The sequence below is a fragment of the Salmo trutta genome, chromosome 11, assembly GCF_901001165.1.
Source record: "Salmo trutta chromosome 11, fSalTru1.1, whole genome shotgun sequence".
NCBI classification, from domain to species: domain Eukaryota; kingdom Metazoa; phylum Chordata; class Actinopteri; order Salmoniformes; family Salmonidae; genus Salmo; species Salmo trutta.
This window is the reverse complement of record NC_042967.1, coordinates 6,231,208-6,254,259: the sequence shown is the minus strand read 5'-3', so window position 1 is coordinate 6,254,259 and position 23,052 is coordinate 6,231,208. Positions and strand designations below refer to the sequence as shown.

The following is a 23,052-nucleotide window of genomic DNA, read 5'->3' as shown; positions in this document are numbered from 1 at the left end:
GCAACCTATCGGTTCCAAGTAGAACAACATCTACTTTCTTTAATTCAATAGAAATAATAAACATTTTCCATGCACTGTAGTTTACAAATCAGTAAGAGCTAGGTACATGAGCAAGCCATTTGGATAAGGGGATTGTAAATATATATATATATATATATATATATATATATATATATATATATATATATATATATTTTAATATATACACTACCGTTCAAAAGTTTGGGATGACTTAGAAATGTCCTTGTTTTTGAAAGAAAAGCACATTTTCTGTCCATTAAAATAACATCAAATTGATCAGAAATACAGTCGAGACATTGTTAGTGTTGTAAATGACTATTGTAGCTGGAAACGACCGATTTTTGATGGAATATCTACATAGGCGTACAGAGGCACATTATCAGCAACCATCACTCCTGTGTTCCAATGGCACGCTGTGTTAGCTAATCCAAGTTTATAATTTTAAAAGGCTAATTGATCATTAGAAAATAATTTTGCAATTATGTTAGCACAGCTGAAAACTGTTGTGCTCATTAAAGAAGCAATAAAACTGGCCATCTTTAGACCAGTTGAGTATCTGGAGCATCAGCATTTGTGGGTTCAATTACAGGCTCAAAATGGCCAGAAACAAAGTACTTTCTTCTGAAACTGGTCAGTCTATTCATGTTCTGAGAAATGAAGGCTATACCATGCGAGAAATTGCCAAGAAACTGAAGATCTTGTACAACGCTGTGTACTACTCCCTTCACAGAACAGAGCAAACTGGCTCTAACCAGAATAGAAAGAGGAGTGGGAGGCCCCGGTGCACAACTGAGCAAGAGGACAAGTACATTAGAGTGACTAGTTTGAGAAACAGATGCCTCACAAGTCCTCAACTGGCAGCTTCATTAAATAATACCTGCAAAACACCAGTCTCAACGTCAACAGTGAAGAGGGGACTCCAGGATGCTGGCCTTCTAGGCAGAGTTCCTCTGTCCAGTGTCTGTGTTCTTTTGCCCGTCTTAATCTTTTCTTTTTATTGGCCAGTCTGAAATATGGATTTTTCTTTGCAACTCTGCTTAGAATGCCAGCATCCCGAGTCACCTCTTCACTGTTGACGTTGAGACTGGTGTTTGGGCCCATCATTTTGAATATATTTTTTTATAACCATAATGTATCTTGTAATGTATCAAGCTACAAAATACCCGAAAGTCCAATGTATCAAAATAAACTACTGGCGCCGCATTGTTTTTCATACGCTATGCCAATTTCAAGTGTATTTCAGAATATTTAGTAAAATAGCTGGCTAACTCATTGATCCTTGTAGTTCAGACTTTATACAGACTAAGTTGCAAAACTACAAATGTGCTAAAAGTTTTTAAACATATAAACAGTGCTTAGGACAGAGTTCAGCCTACAAAAAGAGGAAGGAAAGGCTTTCTAAACATCACCACAAAGCCAACAGTGACTTTAAAAAAAGGTACAGAGCTAAATGGTTGAGATGGAAGAAAATGTCAATGGGTCAACAACCTCCCAATCACTTTGCAAAACTGGCCTGACAGATGTGCAAATGATAAAGACAACAAAAACAACAACATTCAAAATGCCACACTACCTTTGCATCAAAGCGAAGCAGTTATAAGAGTAATCCCTCTCTGTGGATGAACTGGGGACTCCGACTGAAAACTATAAGAGCAGTTACTGCTAATTCTGTGTTCTGATTGATTTTACGATGATCTGTTAACTAAATGAAGGTTTTTAACTCAATCCCACATATGTGAAATACTTGTGCATACCAATGGAATATATTTGCATGGAAAATCTACTTATTGGAAAGTGAAATACGATAGTGCCGTATCCCTAACATATTCCACATGGCACGGCATATTTTCTTTAATCAAAACAAACTTCATTTGCATGTCAAGTATAGGTTGTCAAGGGTTGAATCATTTTAAAGACAGGAGGGACACAGGTGTGTGGGGGAGGGTGAGTGACTGAGGTATTGACTGAGTGAGTGAATTAGTTAGGGAGTTAGGAAGTGATGTACTTAGGGTGTTGTCATTTGGGACATGCATCATGAGCAAAGTCCTTGTAGACTATCATTTCACTTCCCATGTGAGAACCATGAGAACAGCCTGACTTGGCTTTGCTGTACCGCAGCAGAATCTTGCCAGCAGCCTACCTACCAAAGGTTGCACCGTGTCCATTACAATGCAGAAAATGTATCTTATGGAAGATGACAAAACTATGGAGATAACAATAGATGGCGAAGTCAAAGATACTGGTTTCCATCTATGGCAAAGTTTTCTAAAAGCTCCAGAACCAGCCTACCCTTACAAAAAAAGATTGCAGTTTTGAAAATTGCAGTAACTGCAGTCGACTATGGTATTTTGGACACAGTAATTGCAGAATAACTGCAGTGTACTTCAGTCGAACTGTAGTTATACTGCACTCTTTTATTTTTTTATTTTATTTCACCTTTATTTAACCAGGTAGGCCCGTTGAGAACAAGTTCTCATTTACAACTGCGACCTAATGATGTCACGACTTCCGCCGAAGTCGGTTCCTCTCCTTGTTTGGGTCTTGGCCGGTCTTCTAGCCATCATCAATCCACTTTTCATTTTCCATTTGTTTTGTCTTGTCTTCTCACACACCTGGTCTCAATTTCCCTCATTACATGTTGTGTATTTAACCCTCTGTTCCCCCCCATGTCTTTGTGCGGAGTTGTTTATTGTAAGTGCATGTGCACGTTTTCGCTGGTGCGCGACGGGTTTTGTACCCATTTGTTTGTGATTCTGGTTACCGGTGGTTTTATGAATAAAACTGCTCCGTTGATTACCAAGTTTTGCTCTCCTGCGCCTGACTTCTCTGCCGCCAGTTACGCACTCCCTTACAGATAAAGCAAAGCAGTGCGACAAAAACAACAACACAGAGTTACACATAAACAAATGTACAGTCAATAACACAAAAGAAAAGAAAAATTGAAAAATCTATGTACAGTGTGTGAAAATGTAGAAGAGTAGGGAGGTAGGCAATAAATAGGCCCTAGAGGTGAAAATAATTACAATTTAGCATTAATACTGGAGTGATAGATGTGCAGATGATGATGTACAAGTAAATATACTGGGGTGCAAAAGACCAAGAGGGTAAGTAATAATATGGGGATGAGGTAGTCGGGTGTGCTATTTACAGATTGGCTGTGTACAGGTACAGTGATTGGTAAGCTGCTCAGACAGCTGATGCTTAAAGTTAGAGAGGGAAATATAAGACTTCAGCTTCAGAGATTTTTGCAATTCGTTCCAGTCATTGACAGCAGAGAACTGGAAGGAAAGGCGGCCAAAGGAAGTGTTGGCTTTGTGGATGACCAGTGCAATGTACCTACTGGAGCACGTGCTACGAGTGGGTGTTGCTATGGTGACCAGTGAGCTGAAATAAGGCGGGGCTTTACCTAGCAAAGACTTATAGATGACCTGGAGCCAGTGGGTTTGGCGACGGATATGTAGTGAGGGCCAGCCAACACTAAAATAACACATCCTAGATCTGAATGAATGAAATAATCTTATTAAATACTTTTTTCTTTACATAGTTGAATGTGCTGACAACAAAATCACACAAAAATAATCAATGGAAATCCAATTTATCAACCCATGGAGGTCTGGATTTGGAGTCACACTCAAAATTAAAGTGGAAAACCACACTACAGGCTGATCCAACTTTGATGTAATGTCCTTAAAACAAGTCAAAATGAGGCTCAGTAGTGTGTGTGGCCTCCACGTGCCTGTATGACCTCCCTACAATGCCTGGGCATGCTCCTGATGAGGTGGCGGATGGTCTCCTGAGGGATCTCCTCCCAGACCTGGACTAAAGCATCCGCCAACTCCTGGACAGTCTGTGGTGCAACGTGGCGTTGGTGGATGGAGCGAGACATGATGTCCCAGATGTGCTCAATTGGATTCAGGTCTGGGGAACGGGCGGTCCATAGCATCAATGCCTTCGTCTTGCAGGAACTGCTGACACACTCCAGCCACATGAGGTCTAGCATTGTCTTGCATTAGGAGGAACCCAGGGCCGACCGCACCTGCATATGGTCTCACAAGGGGTCTGAGGAGCTCATCTCGGTACCTAATGGCAGTCAGGCTACCTGTGGCACCCCCGTAGAGACTGCCAGAGGTCCCGACAACAGGTCCTCCGATTTGACACACTGAACTCTATCTGAGAAGTAGTTGGTGAACCAGGCGAGGCAGTCATTTGAGAAGCCAAGGCTATTGAGTCTGCCGATAAGAATGTGGTGATTGACAGAGTCGGATTGCAGACGACATGAAAGAGAGATTGAATAGTCTAGTTACAGTGCAATCTTTTTTCGTGAAGGTAATCTTCTGAATATGGTGTAGTTACAAAAAAGAAGCAACAACAGATAACATTAGCTAGCTAGATAAGGTTAGAAAGATTAGCACTCTAGCTAGCTACACTGACATCTTTCAGTTCCCTATTTGTTGATGTTGCTCCACTCCACGTGGGAATCACCACAACGTTCTTTCCCACTCCCAATGCATGAATATGTATAAGTAGCCTGTGTCATTCTTTGGATGTTGAACCTAAACAAACATTTCCGCTCTAGGGCCGGAATTATGTTGAAATAGGGGCAGCAATGCCTTCTGGTGGGCGCCTTTAAAGTATTTGTACAAAGCCCTCATCTTTTTATGTTTGGAAAGATAACTGAACTGAAAGTAGAATTGGGTTAATCAACTAACTCAACTGGCATTGAATCAGTGAAGCCCAATTAATAAGAAAGTGTAAATCTGTCATGAATGCATTCATTGCAACTGACACTGACGACATATTTTTCAGAGGAGTATGCTTTCAAAAAAGGAAAACCATTATTTGAACAGGTTATATAAAGGGTATATCAACTTCAAATGACAAGAAATAGAAAAATAGTTTAAATGAAAATGTAAAATAACATTTTGAACTTTTACTTCGGAACAATAGTTAGTGTTGTGAAATGTCACATTGAAATATGGGTGAGTTTTAAGATTATACACCCCTCCTCTTCAGAATTATGCAATTTGTTTCATTCTTCCTTCCTTTCTCAATTTTCCCACTTCATCTTCGCATTCTCGCCAAAGCTCCACTGAAAAACCTGCCATAATTACTCTTCTATATGAACATACTCCGTACGGTATCAGCAGAATAAGAATAAGATGTTTCTTTACAATGTCCCTTTGGAATTTCCTTACACAAACAGGGAAGAAAGCGTCTGTTTCTTCTGATAACTATCTGTAAGCTATCACAGTTGACCAATTGGTGGCAGCATTGGGCTTGCAGTGTTTCACAATCTCAAAGCAGAGGTAAACATGTACACTGAACAACAGTGATTTGATACAAGGTAGCATAGCCTATGCTGAAACTGGTGCATAACGCTACACCAGGGGTAGGCAACCCTGGTCCTGGAGTGCCGCAGCCGCGTCATGTTTTTGATTTAACCAACCTGTAAGACCAGGTGTTTTGAATTTAGGCAATCACTGAACTGATTAGTTAGCTCAGCTGGGCCGGTGTGGTGTGCAGTTGGGAACAAAATCCTGCAGTACCTGCGTCACTCCTGGAACAGGGTTGCCCACCCTTGAGCTCACTGGCGATTTTAGCATGTCAATCTTTTATTTAGATGCATGCCAGCGAAGCCTCTACGCAATTCTTAACAATACATTAAATGCACTATAACTGTGACAAATGGTGCCCACAAACGTTTAGGGTCTACATAAACCTGTCCCGAGAGTGGAGCTTATGGCTGATTTGCTTAAATAAATATGGTTTCTACTGACTCCATGTTGATTTGTGTAACTGGATAAGAGCCACATTCTCCTTCAATAATAATGAATGTCGACATGAGTTTTGACTTTTGAACCACACACAAACATTATTACATTTCTGTTTAGTAAATTCATAATGTTTGTTCTTATATAATTAACACTTAGCTCTAACTATAAGCAAGTGCAAGCAAATGAGCTGCGATGAGGTAGGCCTATTCGTTCAGCAATTTTGAAATGGACAGGGACAGAAATTCAAATAGATGTTAGTTCAGATAAATTCAGCAAGATGTTGAGGCCTTAACTTTACTCTTCTTTAAGTCACCACATAGAGAGAGAGAGAAAGAGAGAGACCCAGACTCAGCCGTTAGCCTACCATTCAAAGTATTTTATTAGGCCTTTGTGGTCTAAAAAGGAAGGACAATACAATCACGAGGATCCACTTTTAGAGACAGTATACAGACGCACTGAGAGCGCATTGCGCAAACAAAACAACCCTCGCAATATAAACTGGAATTACATGGGTCTATTACTGAACTTTTTTAACTGGGAATATTTGAATGGGAAGAGACTGTCACTGGCAAACATGGTTACGAGGAGGGGATACTATACCATAATGTTGTTGGGTCTGTAACTTACCACCCTCCTCGTGGAGAAAAGAACCATGGCTAATTATAACACACAAAGTAAGAAAAACAACTAAATTCCTCATTCTAAAATTACCTAAAATTATTAATAAGATACTAATGAGATAGACCTATATAAGCAATATAACAATACAAATGTACAAACTATGGCAATGGCATATATGACGATAAGCCGTTAAGAGGCAAGGAGTAATTTTGATATAGACATGAGCGAGCTGAGACGAATGTAACCTATATGCCGCCTATTTGTCCATCACTATTGAAATTGACAGCGGCATAATTCAGAACATGGGTCACTCTTACAGTATTCTCTCTGTACACCAAGTCAGAACCGTAGGATAAAGAACGGGGGCACATAAGCAGACAATGAAAGCTCTTACAATATTAGATCATTACATTTCTCTAAAACAGGCTATAGGCTACATGTGCACCACCACGTGGAGCTGTTCTTGAGCTGTTCTTGTCTATTAATGTTCTGTATTACGTCATGTTTCATGTTTTGTGTGGACCCCACGAAGAGTAGATGCTGCTTTTGCAACAGCTAATGGGGATCCTAATAAAATACAAAAAATACCAATGCCAAGTCAGAACAGTAGGATAAGTTCGAAGAGAAGAAATTCTTAGGGTGAGACACAGGCTACTAACTGCTTACTACACAACATACACTTAGTATTACTTTCATAGCTACAGTATACATATCTCCCTGTTATATTACATCACTTATGCAGCAGCATATTAGACATATTTATGGACTCACCATTGTTGCCTTCCCTGTGGCTCAGTTGGTAGAGCATGATGTTTGCAATGCCAGCATGGTGTGTGCAACGCCAGGGTTGTGGGTTTGATTCAGGGTTGTGGGTTTGATTCCCATGGGGGGCCAGTACAAAAAAAATGCATGAAATGAAAATGAAATGTATGTATTCACTACTGTAAGTTGCTCTGGATAAGAGTGTCTGCTAAATGACTAAAATGTAAAATGTTGTGCTGTGCTCACTTGAACAGGAAGTTGGCACAGCGGTCCTTCTTGTGGGCAAACTTCTCAATTACTTTGTTATCAAAGCCTGGCATTCTCTGGATGAAGTCATGCTGGACTGACAGCATGGCCAATGCATTTAACCTTATCTGGCTCATGGAGTTGTGTGTGAAGGTTCTTATCCTTCTAAGGGTGGAAAAGTTTCTGTGTGACTCGACGGTTGTCATCGGAGTGATGATGATGATTTTGAGAAGAGAGACCGTCTCAGACAAGGCCTCCTGCAGGTTGTTCTCGTAGAGTTATTTCCATAAAGAAAGTGCTGTCTTTCCAGTGTCCAGCTCATAATGCTGGTAGAGTGGACAGCTCTGTTTTCAGCTTCTCCTGGTTGCCCACAGGCCGTAGCTGTCACGTTCTGACCAGTAAAGGGGTTATTTAATATTGTAGTTTGGTCAGGACGTGGCAGGGGGGTGTTTGTTTTATGTGGTTCGGGGTTTGTTGTTATATGTGTTTATGTAGAGGGGTGTTTGTTTAGAGTATTCCGGGGTTTTGGTCTATGTTCTATGTTAGTGTATTTCTATGTTCAGTCTAGTCTATTTATTTCTATGTTTAGTTTATTGATTTGGACTTCAATTGGAGGCAGCTGTTCCTCGTTGCCTCTGATTGAAGGTCCTATATAGAGGGGTGGTTTTTGTATGGGTTTTGTGGTTGCATAGCTGTGTTTAGCATGTAATTGTGGTTGAGCGATCATGGTCTTGTTACGTGTTCAATAAAGTTAAGATGAGAACTCAACCCGCTGCATTTTGGTCCACTACCTACGACGACCGTTACAATAGCTTGGTAGCACACTGGAGTTCTGCGGTCGGAAAGGAATGTACATACTGGGGGGAAAATGAGCTGTCCACCAACTTTGTTGCAATTAAGTGATCACTTTCAGAAAACCTTTCTTGCACGTGAGCAGCGATTGTGTCGCATACCTCCTTTATCACGGGTGCAGTGTTAAGTTTTCTCCGCCTTGGTTCAGTGGCATCAACATGTCCTTTGGCCAGTGCATTAGTTTGCTTGCAAATGTTTTGAATTTTCACCTTGAAGTTGTTGATTGCTCCGACGATTCCTGCTGCATCAATGGTTTGTTTCTGCAGTATGTTGTAGAAAATATCCACCTCTGGCATGACCAAGGAAAATAACTTGAGCAGTTGCAGATATGCTTCCTTCCAAACCACTCATTGTTGAATTTGTGATTTCCGACATGTTGTATAATATTTATGTCCAATGGCTGATGAGCACCGAGACATTTTATTTCTAATTTCTCTTCATATGACAAGGATTGAAAAGGATTTGCCAGTAGATTGTCGACTTGATTCATGATTATGACTGCTAGCTTGCTAGCTAAGATTTTGAAGTATGATGTTGAGTCCAATCAGTCCAATCAAAGCTATTATAGATATAACGTGATTTGATATCATTCTATCTGTGGCCAATGACCTTGAGCCTTCTTGGATGGGCACTTCTAATGTAACTCTACGGCAGAACTCATGGGGCTAAAATTTTAGAGCTCTACCCATATGATTTGGTGGTGACGTAGTGTCCCCATGAGTGACAGAACACTGAGCCAATAATGGCGCAACACTCCATATTTTCTGCTGGCTTGGCCCACCACCACAGAAAGCACTGAGCTAGGCTGAAACACCTGCATTTTGGAGCTGCCTTGCTCGAGAATGCAAAAAAGTAGCCATATGTATGCACCTTTATTAACTCAATGATTTTAATTTATTTTTTACATTGTTTGCAAACTGATATGTGACACGTATTAATGCCAAAATAACAAGCAAAACAGGCAAGCCCACCCCACCAAAAAATGTTTTATTTTTCACGATAGTCGTAGAGATTAGACCAAGGCGCAGCGGGTTGCGTGCTCATCATATTTTTATTTAAACGTGAACACGGAAAAAACAAAGACGCAACAGAATTACAGTTTCGCAGGCTATACTAACAGCAGTGCAAAAACAACTACCCACAAAGGGACAGGTGGAAAAACAAGCTCCTTAAGTAGGACTCTCAATCTGAAACAACGATGTACAGCTGTTCCTGATTGAGAGCCACACCAGGCAAACAAAGAAACACACAACATAGACAACCTAGAATACAAAACAAGAACATAAACCAAAAACCCCGGAACACATAAATACAACACCCCTCTAAGTATACACACACCCCGAACCATATAAAACAAATACCCCTCTACCTAAATACCTATCCCAAACCACATGAAACAAACACCCCCTGCCACTTCCTGACCAAACTAAAATAACAAATAACCCCTATTACTGGTCAGGACGTGACATTGTTGTTATTTTATTTTTTTACCTAAAATTGTGGGGCTTTGCAGGCGTGGATCCCTTGCTCGCACTGAATACATTTAATTCAACCCCTTTAATTCAACCCCTTGCAACAGACTCATTAGAATATATGGAGAGAACAGTTCATAATATTAGGGCTCAAAGAAAGAAAGCCATGTAAATACCTGCATATGTGTCTCCTTTTCAGCACCAATTGGTAGATTTAAAAGATACTCTCTAAAATATATTATTTAGGGTTAGGAAAGAATTCATTAATAATAAAAAAACAGGTTTGGAGAGCCTTTATCCAGTACGGAAAAATATATATATATATATAAAAAATAATAATAATGTATGCATTCACTACTGTAAGTCGCTCTGGATAAGAGCGTCTGCTAAATGACTAAAATGTAATATAAATGTAAATATATTGGTGAATCAAAAATACAGTGGTTGGATTGCTCCTGAAAGTTGCCATATCGAATTGTTCAGGTGAGAACAATGGGGTTGAACAGAAGTCCTATAAATCTACCCTAATAATCCTCACTATTCATGGACTGTGATGACAACGGTCCAGTCCAGTCATTGTGAACTGTGCACCAGGCTCCAGGTTTAAACTGCTCTGTATGGACTGTGTTTCATGATGATTAAAATAGGCTACATGACCCAAATTATTAAACATCTTAGAATATGTTATATGATCAGTAGCGGTGTGTTGGTAAAATCACTGGGGAAGCCAAGCCCCCTCAAAAAAGACATATTACCAAAAGTATGTGGACACCTGCTTGTCAAACATCTCATTCCAAAATCATGGGCATTAATATGGCGTTGGTCCCCCCGTTGCTGCTATAACAGGCTCCACTCTTCTGGGAAGGCTTTCCACCAGTGGCGTAAAGTACTTAATAAGTAAAAATGCTTTAAAGTACTACTTAAGTAGTTTTTTTAGAGTATCTGTATTTTACTTTACTATTTATATTTTTGATTACTTTTACTTCACTACATTCCTGAAGAAAATATTGTAAAAGTACTCAATACATATTGAATGCTTAGAAGGACAGGAAAATTGTCAAATTCATGCACTTATCAAGAGAACACGTTGTCATCCCTACTGCGTCTGGCCTGGCGGACTCACTAAACACAAATGCATCTTTTGTTAATAATGTGTTGGAGTGTGACCAGCTGTCAGAGCAGCTCACAGATCACTGCATCTGTACAGAGCCCATCTGTAAACAGCCCATCCAACTACCTCATCCCCATACTGTTATTTATTTTATTTCTTTATTTTGCTCTTTTGCACCCCAGTATCTCTACTTGCACATTCATCTTCTGCACATCTATCACTCCAGTGTTTAATCTCTATATTGTAATTATTTCGCCACTATGGCCTATTGATTTTCTTACCTCCCTCATCCTACCTCATTTGCACACACTGTATATAGACTTTTCTATTGTATTATTGACTGTATGTTTGTTTGTTCCATGTGTAACTCTGTGTTGTTGTTTGTTTCGCACTGCTTTGCTTTATCTTGGCCAGGTCGCAGTTGTAAATGAGAACGTGTTCTCAACTGGCCTACCTGGTTAAATAAAGTTGAAATAAAATTTCAAAAATGGTGCCGTCTGCTTTGCTTAATATAAGAAATTTGAAATGAATTATACTTTTACTTTTGATACTTAAGTATATTTTAGCAATTACATTTGCTTTTGATACTTAAGTATATTTAAAACCAAATGCACTTAGACTTTTACTCAAGTAGTATTTCACTGGCTGACTTTCACTTCTACTTGAGAAACTTTCTAGGTATCAATACGTTTACGCAAGTATGACATTTGGGTAGTTTCCCCACCAGTGGGGGAGTCAGTCGGCAGTCGCCTGCACTGTCGGCTGCAATGTCGAACAAGCCCTGTATGTAAAAAGTATTCCAAAAAGGCAATTTTTTCCCCCAAGTCTGGTCTGGTCTTTCATTATTCCTTCCTCTTTTGCAAAATGTATACCAATCATCGTTCCTTTGATTTTTTCAACTAGCCAATCATCACCATTTCACAAAGGAGGCGGGACCATTTCCAAGGATTCGTCCGCAGTGACCTCCGCGGCATCCTTCCTCCCCTTTAATTTGCAGTTTACACGTTGGCCGACTGGAAATCTATCCTGCGAGTCGCATCACGACGAGTTCAGCATTGCTCCAGGCGGCCTCATCTTCTCCTATTCCTCCGGCTGTTTTATTTTATTTGTATATCTAAATTAGAAAATGGCGTTGCTAACACCTCTCCTCGCATTCCTCTACCACTTGCCGCAGGTGTACAAGTGGCTGCTCAAGCCATACTATGTCGCGTCTCTGTTCATGTCAATTGGGTTTCTCATGATCCGCAAGACGCCAGGCATCTGCGAACATCTTTCGACACAACGAGAGGATGGCAATCCCTGCGACTTTGACTGGGTCAGTATTGGATGGTGTAAAAAAATGGAGATTGAAAAATATAGAGATACATGTTGGGACGTGATTAGGTCGGGAGAAAGACTTTGGTTAGATTGCCAACGAGCTAGCTAACTTAGCTATCCTATGCTAAATGTGATGACATAGTGTTGACGCTAGCTACATGAATGGCCATTGAAATTCGATGGGAGTTGGCCTGGGTTCGACATTGAAAGGTGATATAGGCTGTAACCCGAACCGAGATCGGAAAGTAACAGGCAGGTGATGAGACAGAACCGCGCAAATGGTGAATATACTGGGGAGTTAGCAGGTGCGAACCCCCTCTGATACTAGGCTACCAGGGCCTTCATTTTTTTTCTCGGGCAGAAAGTGCCACTGCCACCATGTAGCATGCACGAAAACCACCCAAAAAACAACAGGTTGACACTGGCAATACTGGAGTTAGTTGCAGGCCTAACCTGAACCTGTAACATCTTGTTTAGCCTCCTAGCTAGTACTGGAGCCGCAGGTAGCCTAGTGGTTAGAGCGTTGGGCCAGTAACCGGAAGGTTGCTGGATCAAATCCCCGAGCTGTCGTTCTGCTCCTGAGCAAGGCAGTTAACGCCGAATACATGGATATCGATTATGCACCGCACCTCTCTGAATCAGAGAATGCATTCAGACCAGGTACCCCCCTTTATAAACGTAAATGCGATGTTTATTCTGTTCTCATGTTCCACAGAGAGAAGTGGAGATTCTTATGTTCCTCAGTGCCATCGTCATGATGAAAAACAGAAGAGCTAGTAAGTATCAGCCCTGAACCAGGTTAATCATTAACAGAGTTGTGTTTTACCATTAGAAAACTGTCCACCCCCCTCATTTGGTCATCACTAGCTACATAGTGTTTTAGAGTTAATTAGTCACATGCACAGGGTCACAGATGTGAAAAGTATGACTAGTGGTGGCTATTCAGCAGCCTGATGGCCTGGGGGTAGATGCTATTGGCCAGTCGTCAGTTTTTGCCGTGATGGAAGTGGGGAGAATAGACTGTGGCTTGGGTGGCTGAGGTCATAAACCCTGCATATTTCTACAATTGATCATCTTAAAATCAGATTTTAACCTTCACCACACTGCCAACCTTATGCCTATCCCTAAACTTAAATGAAGAACAAAAAGCACATTTTTGTTTTGATTGAATGTTTATGATATAGCCAATTCTGAGGCTGTTGTATCTATTGGAAACTGTTGGAGCTAGGGGTCTCCTTCAGCAGGCAGACATGTTTGTTTTACATGACATTCAACACATGGTTACCATTTCAGTAAAACAAGAAGTACCCACACACATTGCTAGCGAAGTTTCACTTTTGTATCCACAAGGCTAACATTTCAGACAGTTCAACTTTGTCTGAACAAATTGTTTAGTGGGAAGCCAAAGTTTTTTTGTTTGTTCTAGGTTACTGCTGTATATTGACGTTATTGTCGTAGGTATTCAACCAATCTGCTATGGCAAATGTCTTGTCCACACAGCCCTATTTAAATGAATAGTTTAGTGTTGTAAACAGACTGTTTTAATAGATCGTTCATAGGAAGAAATGTCGGTTGACCTTGTGGTGTTTACGTTATGTTCGCTCTGTTGTTGGCACTCCCTTGGTCTTTCATCTGCCTGTCTCTCCCTCCTCCCTAAAGTGAATCCCTCAGTTGTTAGGCCTCAACTACAAACTGTCCCTCTGTCTCAGACTCCAAATAGTTTTTACACTTCACTTTTTTTCATATTCATAGCTCTTCATATCACTCCTTTACCCATGGTTTTACAAAACTGTTTGTTCCTGTCTTCTATTCGCATCTGTTCTCTCTCTCTCTCTCTCTCTCTCTCTCTCTCTCTCAATGTTATTGTTCTTTGTCAATGTTATCATCTTTGTTTCCTCCTCCCCAAGTGCACTATTGTCTTCAACCTGCAAATTGTCCTTATTCTATGCAATAGTTATTTTTATTATTTTTTTAAGTTATTCTCATCACCCCCCCATTGTTGTTTACTTGATGTAACCCCTCTCCATCTCTCATTGTCTCAGTAACGGTGGAACAGCACGTGGGGAACATCATTCTGTTCAGTAAGGTGGCCAACGTTATCCTCTTCTTTAGACTGGACATCCGCATGGGCCTGCTCTACCTCACCCTCTGCATCGGTCAGTACACACACTTGCACTACACAAGGTGTGCACACATAGACACTTTGTTTATACATACACACACATACAGTTGAAGTCAAAAGTTTACATACACTTAGGTTGGAGCCATTAAAACTCGTTTTTCAACCACTCCACAAATTTCTTGTTAACAAACTATAGTTTTGGCAAGTCGGTTAGGACATCTACTTTGTGCATGACACAAGGAATCTTTCCTACAATTATTCACAGACAGATTAGTTCACTTATAATTCACTGTGTCACAATTCCAGTGGGTCAGAAGTTTACATACACTAAGTTGACTGTGCCTTTAATTTTCTGGAATTTTCCATGCTGTTTATGTCATGGCTTTAGAAGATTCTGATAGTCTAATTGACATCATTTGAGTCAATTGGAGGTGTACCTGTGGATGTATTTCAAGGCCTACCTTCAAACTCAGTGCCCCTTTGCTTGACATCATGGGAAAATCAAAAGAAATCAGCCAAGACCTCAGAAAAAAAATTGTAGACCTCCACAAGTCTGGTTCAGCCTTGGGAGCAATTTCCAGACGCTTGAAGGTACCACGTTCATCTGTGCAAACAATAGTACGCAAGTATAAACACCATGGGACCATGCAGCCGTCATACCGCTCAGGAAGGAGACGCGTTCTGTCTCCTAGAGATGAAAGTATAAATCAATCCCGGAACAACAGCAAAGGACCTTGTGAAGATGCTGGAGGAAACGGGTACAAAATCATCTATATCCACAGTAAAACGAGTCCTATATCAATATAACCTGAAAGGCCGCTCAGCAAGGAAGAAGCCACAGCTCCAAATCCGCCATAAAAAAGCCAGACTATGGTTTGCAACTGTAATGGGGATAAAGATTGTACTTTTTGGAGAAATGTCCTCTGGTCTGATGAAAAAAAAAAAAAAATACAAGGCTTGCAAGCCGAAGAACACCATCCCAACCATGAAGCACGGGGGTGGCAGCATCATGTTGCGGGGGTGCTTTGCTGCAGGAGGGACTGGTGCACTTCACAAAATAGATGGCATCATGATGGATGAAAAATTGTGGATATATTGAAGCAACATCTCAAGACAGCAGTCTGGAAGTTGAAGCTTGGTCACAAATGGGTCTTCCAAATAGACAATGACCCCAAGCATACTTCCAAAGTTGTGGCAAAATGGCTTAAAACCTCTTATGGCTAGGGGGCAGTATTTTCACGGCTGGATAAAAAACGTACCCGATTTAATCTGATTATTAGTCCTGCCCAGAAACTAGAATATGCATATAATTATTAGCTTTGGAGAGAAAACACTCCACAGTTTCTGAAACTGTTTGAATGGTGTCTGTGAGTATAACAGAACTCCTATGGCAGGCAAAAACCTGAGATGCTTCTGTTCAGGAAGTACCCTGTCAGACCTTTTATTTTCTTTCTTTGACATCTCTTCCAAAAACTAAGGATCTCTGCTGTTACGTGACACTTCCCACGTCTCCAATGGAGTCTCAGAGCCCGGGAAAAACAGGAATGACGTAATTCAAAGCCCTGGCTGAAACAAAGGAGAGCAAAAGCTAAGTGGTCACTCAGTGGACTAAGCCTTACGCTCGCGACCCGCCCCGCCCCCGGCTTTCGGTTTTTCCCTCAGTATACAGACAGGCGGAATATTATCGCTTTTCTACGAGATAAATTGCATAAAAATTGGTTTTAAACAGCGGTTGACATGCTTCGAAGTACGGTAATGGAATATTTAGAAATTTTTTGTCACATTCTGCGCCATGCACGTGGCCAAGATTTAGCGTTGGGATAGTGTCTAGAACGCACGAACAAAACGTCTTGATGGAACATAACGATGGATTATTTGGGACCAAACCTACATTTGTTATTGAAGTAGAAGTCCTGGGACTGCATTCTGACGAAGAACAAGCAAGGTAAGAACATTTTTCTTATAGGAAATGTGATTTTGGTGAAGGCTAAACTGGTTGGGTGTCTAAATAGCTAGCCCGTGATGGCTGGGCTATGTACTTAGATTATTGCAAAATGTGCTTCACCCGAAAAGCTATTTTAAAATCGGACATATCGAGTGCATAGAGGAGTTCTGTATCTATAATTCTTAAAATAATTGTTATGCTTTTTGTGAACGTTTATCGTGAGTAATTTAGTAAAATCACCGGAAGTGTTCGGTGGGAATGCTAGTTCTGAACGTCACATGCTAATGTAAAAAGCTGTTTTTTGATATAAATATGAACTTGATTGAACAGACATGCATGTATTGTATAACATAATGTCCTAGGTGTGTCATCTGATGAAGATCATAAAAGGTTAGTGCTGCATTTAGCTGTGGTTTGGGTTTATGTGACATTATATGCTAGCTTGAAAAATGGGTGTCTGATTATTTCTGGCTGGGTACTCTGCTGACATAATCTAATGTTTTGCTTTCGCTGTAAAGCCTTTTTGAAATCGGACAGTGTGGTTAGATAAAGGAGAGTCTTGTCTTTAAATAGCTGTAAAATAGTCATATGTTTGAAAAATTGAAGTTTTCGGATTTTAGAGGAGTTTGTATTTCGCGCCCCGCCCATCATTGGATATTGGAGCAGACGTTCCGCTAGCGGAACGTGTAGATGTAAGATTAAGGACAACAAAGTCAAGGTATTGGAGTGGCCATCACAAAGCCCTGACCTCAATCCTATTGAACATCTGTGGGCAGAACTGAAAAGCAAGGAAGCCTAGAAACCTAACTCAGTTACACCAGCTTTGTCAGGAGGAATGGGCCGAAATTCACCCAACTTATTGTGGGAAGCTTGTGGAAGGCTACCCAAAACGTTTGACCCAAGTTAAACAATTTAAAGGCAATGCTACCAAATACTAATTGAGTGTATGTAAACTTCTGACCCACTGGGAATGTGATGAAATAAATAAAAGCTGAAATAATTCATTCTCTCTACTATTATTCTGACATTTCACATTCTTAAAATAAGTGGTGATCCTAACTGACCTAATTTTTACGAGGATTAAATGTCAGGAATTGTGAAACTGAATTTAAATGAATTTGGCTAAGGTGTATGTAAACATCCGACTTCAACTGTACATACATGGATACAGACACACACACACACGCTCCTCTACTGTTGCGGTAATGAATTAAACCGGTAAATGCCTGGTTAGATGACATGACCTATAACCTGATGACCCCTCATTCGGCTCTCTGATTGGCTCGTTACCCTTCCTTCTGTTCACTGAATGGCTGATTTATCTGTTCCAGTGTTCCTGATGACCTGTAAGCCTCCTCTCTACATGGGCCCAGAGTACATCAAGTACTTCAGTGACAAGACCATAGACGTGAGTACCATAGAGTACCTCTTAAGGCTCTACTGTAACAGACCATATTACCATTGCTCTAGTAATGGTATGTTATAGAGCGAAAATAACACAGATGGGTGTATCAAAAATCATACTTTCACACGATCGCAGATGATGACACCAGTTAGATTGTTATTGACATTTCAGTTGAAAATGTGTTTTTATCAGGTAATTTCAAAATGGACACAGAGCAGATTTGTATTGATTGAAATGTAACGTTTAGTGAAATGGATGGCTGACTTGTGCCCCGGCTGCAGGACGAGCTGGAGAGGGACAATAGGGTGACGTGGATCGTAGAGTTCTTCGCGAACTGGTCCCCAGAGTGTCAGTCCTTTGCCGCCGTCTACGCAGACCTCTCCCTCAAGTAAGACAACGACTAATCTTCACTATACACGACAAAAGCCTCCATTTTAATGCATTGCATCATAAACCATTAGCTTCAATCTACATCCTCTCCTGAATTGTGTCAAAACAGACAAAATTGCTTCAATCTCATTTTTCCCTATTAGGCCAGACAAAATGGATTCACTGTTTAATGGATCCCCCCCTACAGTGTCCTAGGCACTTGTGCAGGCTCTAGGCCTCTAGGCCAAATGTGAGCTTCAAGAGTTATATTATTCCATGTGAAAACCTACACTATTTTTCTTTAAAATAATGCAGATGTTACAATGTTATAACCATGAGGACTGAAACACAATTGGAAGTATAGCTTGTGACAGTTTCATTATTCCTGATTAAAAAAAAAAAAAATGTACAATCCAATCTCATAATTTAATGTGATGTATAGGGTAATAGAGTAGACTATTTAAAAAAAAAAAAATAAAAAAAAATTCAAGAATGATTGACATTAAATAATTGTAATCAAATTAAAATGTTGATGTATAATAATGAGATCATTACCTGAATGGATCTCTATAGCCTATAGGCGTTAACAAAATATTCATACAAATATGATTAGGCTTTGTAGAAAGAGGGTCAATCAAGTTAGGTCTGCCAAATGAATGTAGCATTGGAAACGCATGCATAAATCCAGCCGTAGGCTATACTCCATCATCATCAAAATGAAAAAAATGTCATTTATAACATGCACAATTAGAAGCATCAATCTATATAGATCAAGCTTGGTCAAATTTGAGCCCAGTAACTTTGCTCACCGCATCCTCCTTCGATTGTCTCGTCTGGCTGCCACGAAAAGCCCCCCCCCCACCTTGAAGACATTCTATCACATCATTGTGGAGCTGCTGATGTGCGCGAAGTGTGTGCGCGTGCCACTGGCGATGTACTTTGCTCGACATCCTAGCTGTTCTCGGCGGCGCGTCGTCACTTCAAACGCATTCCGTCTCGGTGTTATCGGTTGGCCTACTGCCACTGCTCGTACCGGTAAAATGCAAGTTATGACGTAAACATCACCACACAGCTGACACACTTGAAAGTTGGTCGCTCAAAATACTATCAGCTTGCACTGCGTCTTTGCTGAGGAATGCATTGATCTCTGGCCAGTCAATTGGTTCAATGACATTGTTGTTTTGTCTATTATTCGCTTGTAATATATGTGAAAATGATGCGTTAACCATGAATTTAACCGACTGTTTATAATGAGGGACGTCCCACGTTTAACCTGGACACACAAATAGTATGAATTTGCGCTGGCTTCAGCCATGACCGAATGAGAAATGAAACGTCTGCACGTTGCCTGCAGGTGCCAGCGTGTGTGTTTCACTGTCCAATCCGAGGCTCGAACATGATCTGAGCGTGCGTTCCGAGGCTGTTTGGTCTCTTGCACATCAACTTGGGACAACAGACATTGCATTATAAACAAAGCGCCACATATGTTGCCCAACAAATAACACATCTGATTTTATTTTTTGGGGGGGGGTGTGGTGAGAAATGCGACGATGGTGATAATGCTATTGCTGTGTTTGTTGGGAAATAGATGGGTTTTCTCTCATGGTTACAGGTATAACTGTGCTGGGCTCAAGTTTGGGAAGGTGGACATCGGGCGGTATGGAGACGTGTCTAAGAAGTAGGTCCCTTTTCTCATTCGCTCTCTGTCCTCCTTTCTCTCTCTCTCTGCAGATATTTTATATTTAAGTGAAGTAGAGTTCTGATTGGACGGCTATGATTTGAAACGCCATTTAATAGCTTCCCTTCCTCCATCCCTCTTATCCAGGTACAAGGTGAGTACCTCTCCCCTCTCCAAGCAGCTGCCCTCGCTGGTGCTGTTCCAGGGGGGCAAGGAGGTGATGAGACGCCCCCAGGTGGACAAGAAGTGTAGGGCCGTGTCCTGGAGCTTCACTGAGGTGAGAGGAGTGGCTTCAGAGCAGAATATATACACACATGCACACCAGGGTTTCCGTTAGCTGATAATAGCAGTCTTTTAGCCAATGAAAAAAAAAATTGGTAAATGAATAGAAAAGCAGATTAATAAAATTGACGCCAGCCAATTGTCTGGGAGAAGAGAAAAATCCCATTGCGAAATAATGCTTTTTAGCCTATTCATTGATGGAAATGCATTTGACTGGTCATCCTTATCGGTCTATAAGTTAATTTGCATAATTTGGTGTACAGTATGTTCATTGTGGATTTTATCACACGCGTATAGGATGCAGAGCCTTTGAGTGGAAAAATCTGTCGGACACGTCGAGAGCTGCTGCCACGGCATCTCAAACAGCAAATGCATAAATAGGCAATGGATGGCGTGCTTTTAAGTGCATCACACACCACTTTACAATAAGCCGGAGGCCATATGCATTTTTTTGAAAAGGTGTGCCTAATTGTTCGAAACCTGGACACTTGAATACATATTGAGGCATGTCTGACCTTGCTTCAAAGTAGCCTAGCCAAAATCAGACCATATCTGTGGAGGCAATTATTTTTATATCAACATTCTTTCATTGACCAGTAGCCAAAGGTAAAATCCTAGTCATATTAGCAACCCAACGCTAGCTGTTGGATATTACACCTCCCCTCTTTCTACATTTCTAACCCATATTTCCATCTCCGTCACATGAAACGGCTCGCGTGTGCGGTGCCCTTTTGACACTGGTGTTTTCCCCCTCTAATTGCATGATGGAACCAACATTTGTGTGGAAATGCCTCGTGTGCATTGCTGCGCTTAAAATGTAAAGAAATAATAGTTGATCAACATTTTATGCTAAACGTTCTGATTTGTTGCGTCGGACTCATTGCTTAAACTTTTATTTTTATGAAGCCTTGGCCTACTGGTTGTATAAATTTGGGATCTACTGTCCCAGAGTCTGTTTTGGAATAGGAAAATGATTTCTCGACAAGCTGATTTTAATAGAAGAGGTCAACTTTTCTGCTATGCAGGACAGTAGATTGACGTAGGCTAGTGATTCTGCTGTTCGTTACTCGTCTCGCTGGCCGGAGGAAAAGTAAATGTGGACAGTTGTTCTAACATCCTCAGTACCCATCAGAATTCGGGGAGAAGGACATCATAATGTTGCGTCCTCAACTTGCATGTTCTGTGAATATGAATGACCATATTCTAAATGTGATTTCTGTCTCTTCTGAGCACCGCGTGTGGACTGTTAAGACATTTTACTTCTTTTTTTTAAGCACCCAATGGATAGATAGATGGCTATATAGATATCTATATCCAGTCAATTTCTCAAATGTCCGGTAAATGAAAGTGCTGCCGGTCAAATGTCCGGAAACTCACCTTTCTCTGTCACACTCAATCTCTCAACAGGAGAACATCATCCGGGAGTTCAACCTGAACGAGCTCTACCAGAAGTCCAAGAAACTCAACAAGTCCAAGGGAGACCGGGGCGACAAGATCAACGAATCCCAGTTCCCGCCCGTGCCCGAAGAGGAGGAGCCCGAGGTCGACGCCCAGGAGGAGGAGACGGAGACCAAGAAGGACAAATAGAATCTGAGGCAGCGGCCTCAGAAGAATGGTGTGACGTCGCAATGGGACTAGGTGGCGTTATGCTGATGTTCGATCGAGGGAACAAACATGATTGTTATGAGTCCTTTTTTTTGTTTTGCTATATACTGTATGCAACAAGATTTGAGTTGCAAAATAATTGTATGATGATTAACTCAATATTAACTAATTTAAATCTAAACTGTATGGTTCGATTATTATTTTTTTTTATGTCTCTCCATCATACTTATGACAGTTATGTTGATCTTTCCACCAGTTCCCTGGAGGACCTCTATGCTCGTCATCGTGTGCGTCCCAAATGGCATTCTATTATCTAATACAGTGCAATACTACAAAGTAGTGCACTATATAGGGAATAGGGTGTAATTTATGACTTTGAGTGATTTAAACTTAATCTCGGCACACCATAATGATACACTCCGTTCAGTGTTTCACTCAATTTAGAACTTGTCCCATTTGGGATATGGAGTGAATTTACACACTCAGTCCAGTCCACGCGTGATGTGCCAAATTGCATGCACCCATTGAACTGAAGTTACTTTGGCTTTGTCTGAAATGGCAACCGATTCTCTTTTATAGTGCACTAGTCAAAAGTAGAGATATGGTGCCATTTCAGACATGACCCTATCTCCTAGTATGGTGAGATTGAGCTGGCAGTGTTTCATATTGGACCAGTGCCAGGCATTGGCTCAAATGTCTCCTTTATTAGCCAATTGCTGTCAAAGGCTCTTTGCTGCATGCCTACTATTGGTTAAGCCATGGTCAAACATTTCACGCCAACTACCTACCTCCAACTGGGTCCATAATGAGGTAGGATGTGTGTGTGTATATATGAACCACAGCCTCTGTCCCAAAATGCTGTCTTTGAGGGAATTTTGAAAAAATATTAGCAAGTGTTTTTTTTCTCCCTTCTGTAATAGTGGTTGTGAGTTCTGTTGTCACCTAATCCTAGTTTTCAGTTCATGATGATGCTGAAGGGAAAGCTGTGGATGGAGAGCGTTTTGCTATTAATGCTAATTCCATGTGAGAACTAGACCAGTTATTTTGTTGTCCTGGCAATAGGTAGAATTACATTTTTACTTTCAAAAGCTCTCATTTCAGGGCTGGTTTCTGTCTAAACACTGTCTTGTTTTTTTTTTTTAACCCTGTTGTCATTGTGAATTGTTGACAAAACACTTTTACACCAGTGCAGAGAGAAATGTGTAAATTGAGGTGAAGTGGCAGAGCATCCATTTTACTTCGTTTGACATTCCCTTGGTTACGGTAGAATCCTGCTGTCTCAACGTTGCGTTCAGAATGTGTCGATTGATTCTGTGAATGGGTGAACCTGCCTCCTGCTTCAGATGAAACCCTGAGGGGCGTCTGACTTTTTTTTATGCAATAAAAGTGTACATTATTAAAGTGAGTCTAATTTAAATTTGAAATCGCTCTACAGTAATATCACAAATGGGGATATGAACGTTATGGTGC

At 40.8% G+C, this 23,052-nt stretch overlaps 1 protein-coding gene across 1 annotated transcript; it reads left to right on the top strand.

Annotated features, from left to right (window-relative positions):
• The first annotated feature begins 11,842 nt into the window (after nucleotides 1-11,842).
• LOC115202147 (thioredoxin-related transmembrane protein 2-B) lies at nucleotides 11,843-22,983 on the top strand. The gene is made up of 8 exons (XM_029766077.1): nucleotides 11,843-12,174; nucleotides 12,892-12,952; nucleotides 14,219-14,332; nucleotides 17,575-17,651; nucleotides 17,930-18,036; nucleotides 19,630-19,695; nucleotides 19,843-19,972; nucleotides 21,385-22,983. Exons 1-8 carry the CDS (start codon nucleotides 11,986-11,988, stop codon nucleotides 21,562-21,564), a joined length of 924 nt encoding a protein of 307 aa, XP_029621937.1. The 5' UTR covers nucleotides 11,843-11,985; the 3' UTR covers nucleotides 21,565-22,983.
• The last annotated feature ends 69 nt before the right edge of the window (nucleotides 22,984-23,052 follow it).

Bases quoted from the DNA above. Each gene is read 5' to 3' on its own strand.
- LOC115202147 (XM_029766077.1), top strand. From the start codon at position 11,986: ATGGCGTTGCTAACACCTCTCCTCGCATTCCTCTACCACTTGCCGCAG. The intron at 17,652-17,929 runs GTGAGTACCATA...CCCCGGCTGCAG, and splicing joins TCAGTGACAAGACCATAGAC to GACGAGCTGGAGAGGGACAA. The intron at 18,037-19,629 runs GTAAGACAACGA...TCATGGTTACAG, and splicing joins TACGCAGACCTCTCCCTCAA to GTATAACTGTGCTGGGCTCA.